Source organism: Urocitellus parryii, chromosome 9 (assembly GCF_045843805.1).
Source record: "Urocitellus parryii isolate mUroPar1 chromosome 9, mUroPar1.hap1, whole genome shotgun sequence".
Taxonomy (NCBI): domain Eukaryota; kingdom Metazoa; phylum Chordata; class Mammalia; order Rodentia; family Sciuridae; genus Urocitellus; species Urocitellus parryii.
The window spans coordinates 22,497,377-22,512,731 of record NC_135539.1 but is presented as its reverse complement, the minus strand read 5'-3'; the positions used below and the strand labels follow the sequence as shown (position 1 = coordinate 22,512,731).

The following is a 15,355-nucleotide window of genomic DNA, read 5'->3' as shown; positions in this document are numbered from 1 at the left end:
ACTCAACCACTAAACCACATCCCCAGCCCTATTTTGAATTTTTTTATTTAGAGACAGGGTCTCACTGAGTTGCTTAGCACCTGGCTGTTGCTGAGTCTGACTTTGAACTCGTGATCCTCCTGCCTCAGCCTCCCAAGCCACTAGGATTACAGACATGCACCATTGTGCCCTGTCCAATCCTCTTCTTCATTCCTTCCTATAGACACACACTTCCTTTCTGATATTGTTTCCTTGGTCTCCAGGCAATGAATTTATAATGAATTTAATCACCAAGTTCTCCCTGAAAAGGCCATGTCCCTGAACAAACACCCAAGGATGGTTTTCCTGTCTCTAGAGGAAGGCGGGACTGTGCCTGTCACTGGCTAGTCAGTTACCAACGCAGGAAAGATGAGCAGGAAGAACAGATCATCTCTAAACATTAGGAGATATCCCTCTCTGACCTCTGGTCCATACATGCCAGAGGGGGCTCTGAAAGGTGACTGTCCCAGCCATGTGTGAGGTAACACTCAGTAAAATCACAGTCTAGCAGCTGCCCCACCAGGCAAGGGGTCTGAGTGGACCTTGCAGTCAGTGTGGGAAGATGCTGGAAGGAAGACGGCTTTGGGTCGCTCTGGAGAGCAACAGCAAGTGCCTCATTATTGCAGACTTCTTTGATCACCATCAGACCCAGATCCCTACAGACTACAGGGCAGGGCTGCTGGCATCTGGGGACTGAGGTTAGTCCACTCTCAGGAATTGCTGGGGTTGTCTTGATCACGTAGCACAGTGGAAATGATGGATGGGATTGAATCAAATTCTCAATCCTTATTAAGTGACAGGTGTCTAACCCTAACCCTAACCCTGTATTTCTTTTTATTTTTAAAGAAAACTTTAATAAAGTCAAAAACATAATTTTAAAAGAGGGCTTTGCATGCAGTTGCAAAGCTCAGAGATCTTGACAAATAACTTACCTCTGCTTTAAGTGAGGGCTTTTTGCACTCTATTGTGTATACCTTTGGGGTGAAATTTGTTTTAAAGGAGCACACCATTGCATTATTGGAGATCCATATGATTTAATATTAAAAATGAGGCTATTGAGCCGGTCAGAGTGGTGCATACCTGTAATCCCAGCAGCTCAGGAGGCTGAGGCAGGAGGATCACAAGTTCAATCAATGCCAGCCTCAGCAACCTAATGAGACCTTGTTTCAAAATAAAATCTTTTTTAGTATTTATTTTTTAGTTATAGGTGTACAGAATATCTTTATTTATTTATTTTTTTAATGTGGTGTTGAGGATTGAATCCAGTGCCTCACGCAAGGCAGGTGAGCACTCTGCCTCTGAGCCACAACCCCAGTCTTCAAAATAAAATATTTTTCAAAAGGGCTGCGGATGTGGCTCAGTGGTAAAGCACCTCTGGGCTCAATCCTGGTACCCCCCCCCCCCAAAGAAGAGACCATTCTCCAACTTGTGACTTACATTTTCATAAAATTTGATTTCCACAATTTAGCTCCGGAGATCTGAACAAAATGAAATTCCAACCAAGCATGTTGTTTGAAACTCTTTGATGTGTTTCTAATGGATTTGCAAGAAAGTCCAACCCCTTTCTCATCTGGATGCTTAACCCTGCTTCCTTCATGAACTACTCTGCAGCCACCCTGGTCTTGCTCTGCCTCACGGTTTCTGGGCTCTCTACTTTCTTTGGGACGGGAGTCATTTCTCAGGTCTACCTTTGGCGCGCAGGAGGTGCTTGCTGAATGAATGAATGAGTGAAAGCATGGCAAACCTGCCACTTCACCTCACACGTGTGGCCTACATGGGCTCCAGCCTGTTGTCACTGTCGACCCCCACCAGAATCGGCAGTGCCTGCGCGTCTGCCAGCGCAGCTCGGACGCTGGTCAGGGCTCCCAGAGCAGGCCCTGCCCACCGCCACCGGGATGGCCACGCCCGTGAACATGATTGGGCTGCTGGGGCGACGCCCACCTCACTAGGCTGCCCCCGGATTGGTGAGACCTCCCCTGGAGGCGGGGACAGGGCGGGGCTTTGCTGACGCCATCCAGGCCAGAAAAGCGCTGCTGGCGGAGGAGAGGGGACTGCGCGGCCAAGAGGGGTGAGCGTGTTGGGCACGCGGGGCGGGCGGCGCGGGCGGCAGGGCGGGACCGGAGATAGGGGACCGGGCGCGAGCGGGGGCGCCGGGCTGCCCGCGTCCGCCTCCCGGTTTTGCGCTCCGCCCAGCGCTGCCGGGCTCTGCGCGGCTCCGCCCCAAGGACCTTGTGGCCGAAGTCGCCAGTCCGGTCTTGTTTTCCAGACCGGAGGACCCACGCGCCTGAAGCACGCGGAACCGCCCAGCATGGCATCAGAGGTGAGTGAGACCTTGGGGGTCCCCGTCTCCGGGCCTGCCAGCCCCAGCCGCCACCTGCGCGCAGGAACCTCTCCTGTCACACCTGCAGTGGGCCACCTTCCAGGAAGCCAGCACCACTAGGCACATTGGCCAAAGCCCGGCAGAGACCTTTGCCAGTGCTCACTAGTGTTCCCATCACTGTCTTCCCACTCCCCACCTTGTGCCTAGATGACCCTAGTGGAAAGCCCTCCGACGACTGGGGGTTGGCTGGCCCTGCCCTGACCTGACAGTGTTGCTACCATCCAGAAAGGTGCCATCCACACATGCAGCTCCCTCACCTCTTCATTCCTTCTTCCCAATGTCATCTTGCCAGTCCCCACCCTACACAGTACCCCTCTCCTGCCACAGAAGCTGTCCCTGTATATAGAAAAGGTAGCAGCCAGAAAGTGTCCTTGCTGTCCACTTCTGGCCTGTGGGAAGAGCCAGTAGGTAGGAGCCTCACTGTGGCCCTCCCTGGTCTCAAGGGGTGCCTGACCTCGGCCTATCTCACAGTGTCTCCTCCTGGCCTCTAAATGGCAGGAGTCCAAAGCACAGGCTCCTGCCTTGGGCTGCAGTGGATTTATCTAGCAAATTAGGATAATAACAGGTGTCTGCCTTCATCTCTAAGGTACTGGATCATGAGGTCATTGCTTTGAACCCTTCAAGCAAACGAGGCTATTAGCTTGAAGCTGATGAAGGGAACTCGAGGCCTGAGAAGCAGCTGTCTGGGTTACAGTCCCTCTGGCCTTCATTAGCGGGCGAGTCACTTCCTCTCTCTCAGTTCATCAGAATAAACAGGTTAAGAATGTCTGCCCTGCTAGTGTCTGGATTGTGGTGGAGGGCCTGGACTTTGGAGCCAAACAGACTCGGTTTCTGTACCAGAGTCACTTGAGCTCTCTAAACATCCTTCCGCACTTGTAAAGCAGGGGTAACAGTGCCCACCTCAAAGCAGGGTGTAACGGCTCTTGGAATCCCTCCTCCAGGGCCACTAAAATAGGTACTCAATTAATGGTGGCTAACAGGACGACATGATGTTCCCTGTGCACTGCAAGTTGGCTGTTGCACATTCAACCCTGCCCTTCTGCCCCCAGAGTTCATTCTGGACCAGCTGTCTCCTGGCTGGGGGCAGTGCCCTCTCCTACCATGATGGGCCTATCCTCTCCTTAGTGACCAGTTGGAAGCACCTCACTCTGACCTCCTCCTACCATCCTTTTAAATGCCTGCCAATGGGATGGGAGCTTAGTCCCAAAGTACAGTGGTCTGCCTTCTGACCAGCCTCCAGGTGGCCTCAGCTTGCCCCAGGCCATCTTGTGGGATGGTGCTAATTGGTTTGGCTGCAGTTCTGCTTGTTACAGTTGTAGTTAGTAATAACAACTCAGGCAATGAGGCCCTGAAGCCTGCCAAGGGAGGCGGTGCTAGTCTGCTGAGCCTCCTCCCCAGCAGGCTCCTGGCTGACTTGGATTCTGACTAGCTGGCTCTGGCCCTGTGTTCCCTGTGGTCAGGCCCACAGCCCCACAGGGTGCTTTGCTGACGATCATCTTAGTGGGGCAGCTGAAGGGTCAGCCCTGCTCACAAGGCTGGTGGGGGTGGAGGCTACCTCTACAGGGCAGAGCCCCGCTGGGCACTGTCAGATCAGCTCACAGCCTGGGGCCAGAGCATTGCCAGCCCCTGAGGTGCACATTGCAGCCCCAGGATCCCTGGCTACTCCCCAGTAATGAGAGCACTGACTGGGCCCTCTCTAGCACCGGTGTTATACTGTGCCAGTGTGTGGCACATATATCCGATTGGGTGTTCACAACAAGACTATCAGGTGCTGTTATTACTCCTGCTTTCAAAGAAGCAGCCCTGAGGGTCAGAGAGGGTGTGTAGTGTTCCCAAGGTCAGTGGTTCACAGAGGCAGGGCACTGCAGGGGGCGGAGGAGGACATTTGTTCACTGGCCCCTTGTAGACACACCTCCCCTTCATGATGCAGGTGAAGTAGCCAGCATGTTCCCTCCTGGTCCTGGGCACTTGGCGCTCAGGCTGCTCCCAGGTGTTCCACAGCCCCTCTGCCCCTCTGCCCCTTGCCCTGGCCTATGCCCTCGTTCAAAACACAGATTTTGTCCTGTCTCTGTCCTCAGCTCATCGGGTCCTCGCCTCCTAGAAAGACAGCAATGGTGAGGGGTCAGTGGTCTCCAAATCCTCAGGCAATGAGGAAGAGAGGTGCAGGAAGCTGAGGCCTCTCGAGTCCCTGCTGTGAAGGTCCAGGACACCACAGCCCAGCAGAGGGATCCTGGTGGAGCATGGGGCTAAGGCGTGGGCTGCAGTCCCGGCCATTGGTGGGAGCCAGCTGCATGGCTCTGTGCCTCTGGCTACCCTCTGTAGAGGACAGTAGTGGTGCCTACCTCAGAGGGTTGCCGTAAGCACATGCCAAGCAGTTAGCATGGTGCCTGGCACACAGAGAGAAAGCAGTGTATGCTCACCAATATTTATATACATGTCATTATCTTTGGTGAAACTCAGGTTCCAACAGGTGACTTCTCACCTTAGTCCATGGTAAGGAAGGACCAGGATTTCTGTTTGTCCTGGGGATGCCACCATGCAGTAGGACACATTCATGTCTTCCATATCCAGCCACGTTCCCACGCTCCTTCTCGAGAGCTCTGGGCAAATCCCTCATCCTTTGAATTTCAGTTTCCCTGTCTGTCCAAGGAGAACAATCCTGCTCACTGCCCCCATCAGCAAGTTCCCTCGGGGCCCTTTTTTGAGAGGCACTATTCAGGTGGGTGGGTGACTGATTGTTCCTGCTGTCCTGGTAGAGCGGGAAGCTATGGGGTGGCCGGTTCGTGGGTGCAGTGGACCCCATCATGGAGAAGTTCAACTCGTCCATCGCCTATGACCAGCATCTATGGGAGGTGGATGTACAGGGCAGCAAGGCCTACAGCCGAGGCCTGGAGAAGGCAGGGCTGCTCACCAAGGCCGAGATGGACCAGATACTGCATGGCCTGGACAAGGTACTCCCATGTCCCAAGCTGCACCAGACCCCTTCCCTGCGACTCTGGGCTCCCACCAATTCCTGAGCACAACTTACAGCATGCTGAGCCTGTGGCTTCCCTGTGGAGTGATTGTCTGGTTAGAGAGCTGCTATGTGGCCATGTGCTATGTCTGCTCCTCATCTTTCAGTGGTCCCCATGTGCCCCATGGCCTATGGCAGAGATGTATAAGTGTGAGGAGCACCCTTAGGGCTAGGACTCCTGTGCTGGGACTTAACTTCTGTGCAAAGACAGGCATCGGGGAGGGCAGAAACCAGGACAGGGGCCCGGGTTGCTGTCACCCACTGCAGGTGGCTGAAGAGTGGGCCCAGGGCACCTTCAAGCTAAACCCGAATGACGAAGACATCCACACAGCCAATGAGCGCCGCCTGAAGGTATGACTCTCCCCGCCTCACGGCCCCCCTCCACCTGGCCCAGCCACTCATGTCATTCTGTTCTTCCTCGTTGGCAGACCTCTGTTGGGGAGGCCTTGGTAGAGATGGCGAAACCGCGGGCACTCCGGGGGCCCTGGGGCAGGGAGGGAGAGCGCAGGTCCTGCAAGGATCCCTGCAGGCCTGGGTTGACCCTGGGGGCTGTGAGCAGGCAGTACCTGACCCTGTGCCTCTCTTCACCCCAGGAGCTCATCGGTGAGACTGCAGGGAAGCTGCACACGGGACGGAGCCGGAACGACCAGGTGCCACCAGCTCCTCCTCCCTGGGAGCCCAAGTGGCAGTCAGCTGGCAGTGCCTTGGTCCCCTCGGGGGGGCAGCAATCTCCTCCCTGAGTACCTCTTCCTCTTCCCCAGGTGGTCACAGACCTCAGGCTGTGGATGCGACAGACCTGCTCGAAGCTCTGTGCCCTCCTCTGGGAGCTCATCAGAACCATGGTGGATCGTGCAGAGGCGTGAGTCCCCCTTCTGCCCCCAGGGACACCCAGATGGCCGAGGGGACTGTCAGGGCAGCCAGCATCTCCCCTCCCTGAGGCAGATGGCCTGAGCACCAGATCCAGGTGGCCATGGTGACCAGTTAGTGAGGCCGTCTTTGGGTGTGGGGAAGTCCTGAAACAAGGTGGAGTGGCCAGGAGGGACATCTGGCTGCCTCCCCCACCCCAGGCCACCCTTGCTCAGCAGACAGGGAAGGCTGGCCCTCGGAGGGTTGGAAGGCAAGTGCCAGACCTCCAAGGCAGCACCTGGCCGAGCCTCGAGAAGTCAGAGTGGCTTGAAGGCCTGCTAGTGCCCGTGTCCCACCCAGCAGGGCCGGCACAGGACAGAGCCCAAGGATGCCTCCCACCAGCCTCATCCCAAGCCTGGATCTCTGACCTGAATCCTTTGGAACCAGCTTTGCCTCTTGCAGACCTGGCCAGGGGCTGCTGGGAAGTCCCAGTGTGGTGGGACTGACCTTGGTCAGACAGGCTGACCCCCCTCTTCCCTAGCTCTCCATGATGCTGTTTCACAGACCTCAGCCACCTGGGCATAGAACTGTGCCCCCCCCCCCCGTCCCCCGACCCCACCCCTGCTGCTGGGAAGAGCAGGGAGTGGGTGCTAATGAGTACAGGAGATTTTATGGAGTGACGAAAATATCCTAAAACCGATTGCAGAGATGGTTATACACAGAACTGCATGACGGGCAGATCCCACGTGGAGTCTGTCTCAGTGTAGCTACTCATTTAAACAAAACAACCAATCAGAATCGTCTCCGAAGCCCCTGTGTCTCTGCCTCACTTCTTCAAAGTGCCCTGTTGTCTCTGGGGTCCTTCAAAGCATCTCTCCTGTTTAAAAACAGGCCTCGCACCTCGAGGTGGTACCCCCCATGGTCTCCTCCCCTGCTCTGGCCCCTGCTCAGAGCTGCCAGGCCAAGGGCCTAATCCACCCTTGGTCCCGGAGTGACCTTGTCCCTGACCATGGCCCTGGCCTAATCCTTGGACCACACAGTCGCACCTCTGCTTTGCCCAGAAGACCTATTTGTGCCCAGGCCTATAGTGTCCTCTGACTTGTCTCTTAGCACCTGCTCCTCCTCCCCCACAGTGAGCGGGACGTCCTCTTCCCAGGGTACACGCACCTGCAGAGGGCTCAGCCTATCCGCTGGAGCCACTGGATCCTGAGGTGAGCAGCTGTGGCACAGGAGCACCGTGAGGGTCGTGTGGGAGGGGAGGCCCTGCTGCCCTGACCCCGCAGCCTGCCTCCCACAGCCACGCCGTGGCGCTGACCCGAGACTCCGAGAGGCTGCTGCAGGTGAAGAAGCGGGTCAATGTCCTGCCCCTAGGGAGGTGAGTGGGGCCCAGCGCCTTGTGGGCCTGGAGGGGTTGTGGGCACTGCTGGCCAGTCAGCATGGCCCTTGGGGATTGAAGAGGAGAAGCAGGAAGCACAGAGCCAGCCAGGAAGCCAGGCGACTGGCCAGGAGGAGAGGATGAGGACTGTACACCAACCCCCAGCTCTTCCAACATGGGGCCGACTCAGCCAGAGAACATGTCCAAGCAGGGCCCAAGCTTTCCAGGGAAGCTCCTGGAGAGCCCAGCTGGCCACCGCAACCTGCCATTTCCCCTGCGTGGAGACGAGTGTTCTGGCACCCAGGGCTGGGCCAGGGAAGGGATGGGCCCTGGCAACTAAGGCTTGGTTCGGTGGGTACATGTAGATGTGCCAGGGCCTGCCTGCCAGGAGCCCTGGTCACTATGAACCCCCTGTCCCCACAGTGGGGCCATTGCAGGCAATCCTCTGGGTTTGGACCGGGAGCTGCTCCGAGCAGGTGAGGAGCCCTGCCTGTCTTCCCTGGGGAGAGTCACTCTCAGCACCTGCCAGGTGACCCCCCCCCACATGATTACCTGCAGGCTTGGAGGTGACCGAGGTGACCAGGTGCTGGGCACACTCAGGGTTGCTGCCTGGGCCTCTGCAGAGATCCCATCCCCTCCTCTGATCCTTGTTCCTGAGGGGAGTCGGGGTCTTGTGGGCATCCTGGTCCAGGGTGAAGAGGACGCTTCCTGCCCTCCAGCCCAGCCCCATTTCCTCCCCACCTCCAGAACTGAACTTCGAGGCCATCACTCTCAATAGCATGGATGCCACCAGTGAGCGAGACTTTGTGGGTGAGTCCTGGGTGCCACCCACTCATCTGCAGGACCAGTCCTTGCATAGCGCCCCATGTTTGTGACCCACCCTGGGTCCTCCCGGGTTCTCCACCCCTGGATCCACCTGGCTCAGCTCTAGGCCGGGTGGGGAACCAGGAGGGCCTGCTGACTGAGCACCCGCTGTCTCCCCCCAAGCTGAGTTCCTGTTCTGGGCTTCGCTATGCACGACCCATCTCAGCAGGATGGCCGAGGACCTCATCCTCTACGGCACCAAGGAATTCGGCTTTGTGCAGCTCTCAGATGCCTACAGGTGAGTCCAGGTGGCCACCCGGCCTGTCCCACTGCCATGGCTTCCTTCCTCCTACCTCCCCGTCGCGACATCTGGACAGCGAGCCGCTGGGCCTGCAGGGCCACCCAGGGCAGGGCAGCCCCATCAGTCCCAGCATCTCTGTCCCCAGCACTGGAAGCAGCCTGATGCCCCAGAAGAAAAACCCAGACAGCCTGGAGCTGATCCGGAGCAAGGCGGGGCGCGTTTTTGGGCGGGTGAGCAGGGCAGGGGGGCAAGATCTCTGGGCCAACCCAGCGGGTCCCGAGGGCACCCGGGTCCCATCAACTGAGCCTCCCTCTCCTGCAGTGTGCTGGGCTCCTGATGACCCTCAAGGGACTTCCAAGCACCTACAACAAGGACTTACAGGTCTGAGGTCGGGGAGGGGCGAGGGCCATCTGCCCCCACACCACACGCCAGGCCTCAGGGCCGGGCACACCCAGGCAGGTCACTGGGTGACTGCTGCTCCTCGTCCTGTACACACAGCCTGTGGCTGCCTTGGGGGCTGTGTTCTTCCTTGGTGTGGGGGTGAGAGGTGCTCAGTGGTCCCAGTGGGAGGAGTGGGACAGAGCTGCAGGGCCCTCACCTGCTGCTACGGACCCCCCAGGAGGACAAGGAAGCTGTGTTTGAAGTGTCAGACACCATGAGCGCCGTCCTCCAGGTGGCCACTGGTGTCATCTCTACACTGCAGGCAAGACTGGCCTCCCCTGCCCATCTGCTGTTCTCCCTCCATCTGGGGTGGGCATGCCTGGGGATGACTGGGAGCAGGCTAGGTGGGCTGCAAGGCTGTGCCCTCTTCTCGGGAATCCCAAAGGGCCAAAAGCTGCTGCAGTGGAGGAGAAACAGGTCCAGGGCCCAGGGCCCTTCTGCTGGCCGGGCGGGTTCTTAAATAATTTATCAGGGAAGATTTCGGTTGCAACAGTTGCAGAACACATCAGAGCAGCTTTGTACCCATGCCCAGCCGCAGTGTAGACCCCGCCATCTTGCTTCAGCTGTCTGTACCTACCCCAGTTATCCTGAAGCAGTCCCACCCCCTCATCACTGCATTTCCAAGTCACTCACGTGTCTTGAGCACCGGTCCTCAGAGCCTCATCCTGGGACTAGCTGCATCCGTGTCAGCTGAGAACCTGACAGAAAGGTGGCCCCAGGCCCCACTCCAGACCACTGACCCCCGCCCTTTAATCAACCTGCAAATCATGCTGTGGCGAAGGCTCTTGCAAACCCAAAGGCAACTCTGGGGGCTCACCTAAAAGTATCAGGAATTATGAGAAGACGGGCAAGGAGAGAGTAGGGCAGATCAAATGGGCAGGAGAGTCTGCCCAAGTAGGGGGCATCAAGGGTTTGGGAGTAGCCCCTGGGTCTGGGCCTGGCAGCACCAGGCTCCAGGGTCCCCAGGGCTCATGACTTGCCTGGTTGATGCCCCCAGATTCACCGTGAGAACATGGCTCAGGCTCTGAGTCCGGACATGCTGGCCACTGACCTGGCCTACTACCTGGTCCGCAAAGGGGTGAGTGTGAGGTAGCTAGGCGGAGGGCATGGGACAGGGCTTTGCCCTGAGCTATGCACGAGGGAGGTCAGGAGGGGACAGGCACACTGGGTAGAGCACAGTGGAGGGAACTCACGCCAGTGCCACCCCTGCCCTGCCCCCCAGATGCCATTTCGCCAGGCACACGAGGCCTCCGGAAAAGCTGTGTTCATGGCTGAGACAAAAGGGGTTGCCCTCAACCAGCTGTCCCTGCAGGAGCTGCAGACCATTAGGTACGGCCTTCCTCTGCTGTCCCCAGGAGGGAGCCTGGTCACCCCACACAGGGCAGCTTGGACTCCCTGACCCTTCTCCTGCCCTCCTCCAGCCCCCTTTTTTCAGGCGACGTGAGCCACGTATGGGACTATGGACACAGCGTGGAGCAGTACACAGCCCTGGGTGGCACTGCACGTGCCAGTGTCGACTGGCAGATTGGCCAGGTGCGGGCGCTGTTGCAGGCACAGCAGGCCTAGACTCCCCACAACGTGCTTCCAAATAAACCGGGCCCCAGAAGGGTGCAGCATGTTCTCGGCCGACCCTGTCTCCCTCAATGGCGCACTTGCCAGGGTCTGTTGAGCAGCTGGTGGGGGCCCCCAAGGAAGTGGAGAGGATGGTGACCTCTCACCTGGGTGTCCTCAGCAGTGCCAAGGTGGCCCCTGGTAGGCATGGCATGTGCCCTCCTTCCCAGTATCCTCTGGACGCCCTGCTTTCCTTCTCTCCTGTTTAATGCACCCTTCCCTGGACATTCAGGCACCATGACAGGTGTCCCTTGGGCAGCAGTCTATGCCAGGGCTGCAGGAGTAACCGTGCCCTCATGAGGGGCATGGCGTACTTGGCAGTGTGTGATGTCAGACATGGGGCCAACTTCACACACAGGTGGAGTTGGTGCCTCCTCCACCCTCAAGAGGATATGCCAGGAAATCTCCCCTGGATGTGAGGCGAGGGCCTCAGAGAGGTGGCATCCCTCCTGCAGACACGTGGGAACAGCCACACCAACCTGCCAGGGCCCTGGCACTTGGGAAGTGTTCCAAAGAGCCCAGACAGGAGATGTCTTCTACACAGACAGCCCCAAACCCTGATAAGAAATGTCTGAAGTTTACATTTTATTAATGACAAAGAAAAGCAAGGAAAACCCAAGGGAGAAAGAATAGTGGTTCTGGGAGAAGTGGAGAGGTTTCTGTATACTAAGGAACCAGAGCTCCAGCAGTGGGGACACGCCCCCAAGCCCAGGACGGAGGGGAAGCTGCAGCCACAGACAGATCTTCCAAGGGAATGGTCTGGAAACTAGCTGGAGACCCAGATTTCAGTCAGACCTAAAAACAGAGACTGAGTCTGTTTCACCAAGTTCTCTGGGGGACTCCAGTGTGTGCTCAGAGCCTGAGAATCACGGTCACTGGAATGGTTACCAGTCTTGCCCTGACTTGGAACCTGCTCTTAACAAACTCCTGGGTACCTCCTGCTGCATGAAAGTCACAGCACCCATCCAGCAGGTGCCTAGAGCCAGTCCAGGGAGGAAGGAGGCCCGTAGATACCCATCAACAGGTAGTGATGCTTTGCCCGCAGCGCAGGAGGCGCTCACTGCACACACGGGGCGCTCACCTGCACCCATGGAGCACTCACTGCACACACGGGGTGCTCACCTACAGCCATGGGGTGCTCACCTGCAATACAAGGCGCTCACCTGCACACACTGAGCGCTCACCTGCACACACAGGGCCCAGCCCTGAAGATGAGAACCAGAACAGAGCAGGTGGGGAGACTGCGGGAGCCTGTCTGCCTCCTTGGGGGGCACCGTGCGGTCTAAGTGGGGGATCTTCTTAGATGACCCTGTTTAAAGTTCCTCCCTGACCAATTAGGATCTGTCTCCCAGGGCCTTGACACAGCAGCCTGGCCTCCTGAGACCTGACATCACCAGAGGGCAGGGGAACGGATGGAGACAGGATGTCACACCCTCCTCCAGGGGCTGCTGTGCCTGACACTCTTCTTCACACCTGTCTATCCTGGTCTGCTACCTGATCTTTTCCACTTCTCTACTTTTTTGTTTTCAACCTCAGCATCTGGGGGATGGGGACATAGCTCAGTTGGTAGGGTGCTTGCCTCGAAATCACAAGGCCCTGGGTTCAATCCCCAGCACCATACACATACCAAAAGAACATAGTCAACCTTGGCATCTAAATACACCCAAACTCAGTGTGACCCTGTATCAGTTTCCTGTTGCTGCTGTAACAAATACCACAAACCTGTGGGCACAAAACAACATGAGTGGAGTCTGAAATGGGTCTCTTTAAGATGAAATCAAGTGTCAACAGGGCCAGACCTCCTTCCCAGGTTTTAGAAGAGAATCCACTCCTTGCCATTGCCAGTCTTTAGAGGCCATGTGTGTCTTGGCTTGTGGCCTCTTCCTCCATCTCCCAGTCTAGCAGATCTCTCTGCTTTCGTTGGCACAGCTCCTTCTGACCCTTCTGCCTCCTTCTTACAAGGACCCTTGTGATCACACTGGATCCAATTAGGTAGTGAACACAATCTCAAGACCCTAGTCATATTTACAAGTTCCTTTTTATCATTTAAGGTACCACATTAACAGGTTCTAGGGATTGTGGTGTGGATTTCTTTGGGGTCCCTGACTGCCAGGGGCACCTGATCTTGCAAGACCAACTATCATTAAGCTTTGCTTTTTGCCATACCTGTCTGTTTCCTGGTCCCTTCTTTAGGCTTTAACAGGTATGTTTCTCACACAAGGTCCCCAGTCTTAGCCCATGGCAGCATCAGTTGAAGTCCAAAATCTCATCTGCATCGAATCATCTAAATGACCTAGCCAGGCGTGGTGGCACACACCTGTAATCCCCATGGCTTGGGAGGCTGAGGCAGGAGGATCTCAAGTTCAAAGCCAGCCTCAGCAACAGTAAGATGCTAAGCAACTCAGTGAGACCTTGTCTCTAAATAAAATACAAAATAGGGCTGGGATGTGGCTCAGTGGTCGAGGGCCCGAGTTCAATTTCTGGTACCCCACCAACACACAAGAATGACCTAAATTAGGGCTGGGGATGTGGCTCAAGTGGTAGCGCGCTCGCCTGGCATGCGTGCGGCCTGGGTTCGATCCTCAGCACCACATACAAACAAAGATGTTGTGTACGCCAAAAACTGAAAAATAAATATTGAAATTCTCTCTCTCTCTCTCTCTCTCTCTCTCTCTCTCTCTAAAAAAAAAAAAAAAAAAAAAAAGAATGACCTAAATTAGGTACAAGTACAGCATCACCCAGGGATGACTGAGTGTAGGCCTTCCTGGGGCCACACTTCGTCTGTCTAATCCTGGGAAACTCACGACTGTGATGAGGTTTAAGTGAGTTCACACACATAGACTCCAGAACCCGTTTGCTCCTAATGCAGTGCCTGGACCAGCACAGGGTAACAGTCACAGACATTCCAGTTTAAAAAGGAAGATGGTGAAGGAAAGAAGGAGTCACTGGTCCCAGGCAATTTTGAATTGCAGCTTGGAAAACTCCCTAGGTCTCAGGGCCTGGGAATGGGCTGACCCTGGGCTCTGCCCCTGGCCTGTACCACCGTCCTCTGAGTCATCCTTACCAGCCGAGTCCTGCTGGTGGGCTGCGGCAGTGGGGTTTGGAGAGAAGCTTGGAAGTCTTCTTTAATTTCCTCTTGATACTGGACATGGGAAATCCTGACTCAGGACACAGAAGAGGAACCAGCTCAGGAGAGCACAAACAGGCCTGAAGGGAGGAGCATTGACTGGACACCAGGCTGCTCTGCCAATAGGGAGATGGAAGCTTGTACGTTGATCTGGGACAGGGCAGAGTCAGGTCATTGGCACTGGCCAGGGGCATGCTCCAAAAGATGTTCCACAGATGTCAGTTGAGCAAGGCTTAGACCACCAGGGACTTGTGCTCAGTTTGTCCTGGGAACCGCCGTTATCCTGTAGCTGGTGCCACCACCCTATGCAAGCCTGGCTTGTGGCTCCCTCGGGGCCTTGTGCTACAGAGGAAGGGCCTAGGATGCTTGGGCCGCGCAGCGGGTGAAAAGGCAGGTGGTGGGATGGAAGAAAGCCCCAGGTCCAGGGGGAGGTCAGCATGTCCACCTGCAGAACCTGGGGGAAGTTCCCCCCAGAGTTAAGGGGACAGATGTATCACGAAGATGGAGATCCCTCTCAGCCACCCATCAGACACCTGCAGGCCCAAGTCCCTGAAAAGTCACCTAGGCAACAGCTGCTGTCATCACCCACACATCAGAGGTGTGACCTCCAGCAGAGCCGGCTGCATGGCCTTTGAGGTTGACTAGGTGAAGCTAGAGGTTTATTTGGTTTCCCCTGGTAACGATGTCATCCGCCTCTGTGGTTCCCTGATGTCTCGAGATGGCTCTGTGGGAAGAGCACAGGGTGGGAGACGCCCTGCCTGCCTCAGAGGATGTGCCCAGAGTCGCCTGCCCTGCCAGCTCCTGTCCCCCCATGCGGCCCCAACACTGTTTCTCTCAGTCTGTGCCGAGGGACTTTTGCTGGCAGAACGTCCTTGAGAGCCCTGTGGGTCTCCTGGACAAGAAGCTCCTCTCCAGAGATTTCCTGGGTGACCCCATTTCTGTTCCTGGCTTCTGCTGAGATACCTGAGGGACTCCATGAGACACATTCCTGATCTCTTCAAGAGCACTGTGTGAAATGCTCTGACCCTTCCTGGTACCGGGGATTGAACCCGGGGTGCTTAACCACTGAGTCACATCCCTGACCCTTTTTATTTTGAGACAGGGTCTCACTGAGTTGCTTAGGGCCTTGCTAAGTCACTGAGGCTGGCTTTGATCCTCCTACCTCTGCCTCCTGAGCTGCTGGGATTACTGGCCTGCACCATTGAGCCTGGCATTCTGGCCATTCTTGATCCTTTCAGGCAATAGCAAACCGTCAAACAACACCCTGGGCTTCCTCTGTAAAGCATGCTTTCCTGACAGTCATCTCCTAGTCTCAGTATCTTAAACTGGATACTTAAGTATCTTGCATGTAGACAGGCTGAGAATTTCCCAAATTATGAAATCCTAGTTTCTTTTTGCTTAACGACTTTTAACTTGTGCTTTTCCTTGCACATTATGCC

At 56.2% G+C, this 15,355-nt stretch overlaps 1 protein-coding gene across 1 annotated transcript; it reads left to right on the top strand.

The window, feature by feature from the left end:
• Positions 1–2,032: 2,032 nt before the first annotated feature.
• On the top strand, positions 2,033–10,804 carry Asl (argininosuccinate lyase). Its single transcript, XM_026400346.2, has 17 exons — positions 2,033–2,086; positions 2,285–2,338; positions 5,155–5,349; positions 5,679–5,762; positions 6,005–6,061; positions 6,173–6,270; positions 7,391–7,468; positions 7,555–7,632; positions 8,056–8,108; positions 8,380–8,442; positions 8,620–8,734; positions 8,883–8,967; positions 9,059–9,118; positions 9,357–9,440; positions 10,176–10,256; positions 10,401–10,507; positions 10,600–10,804. Exons 2-17 carry the CDS (start codon positions 2,327–2,329, stop codon positions 10,742–10,744), a joined length of 1,395 nt encoding a protein of 464 aa, XP_026256131.2. The 5' UTR covers positions 2,033–2,086; positions 2,285–2,326; the 3' UTR covers positions 10,745–10,804.
• The last annotated feature ends 4,551 nt before the right edge of the window (positions 10,805–15,355 follow it).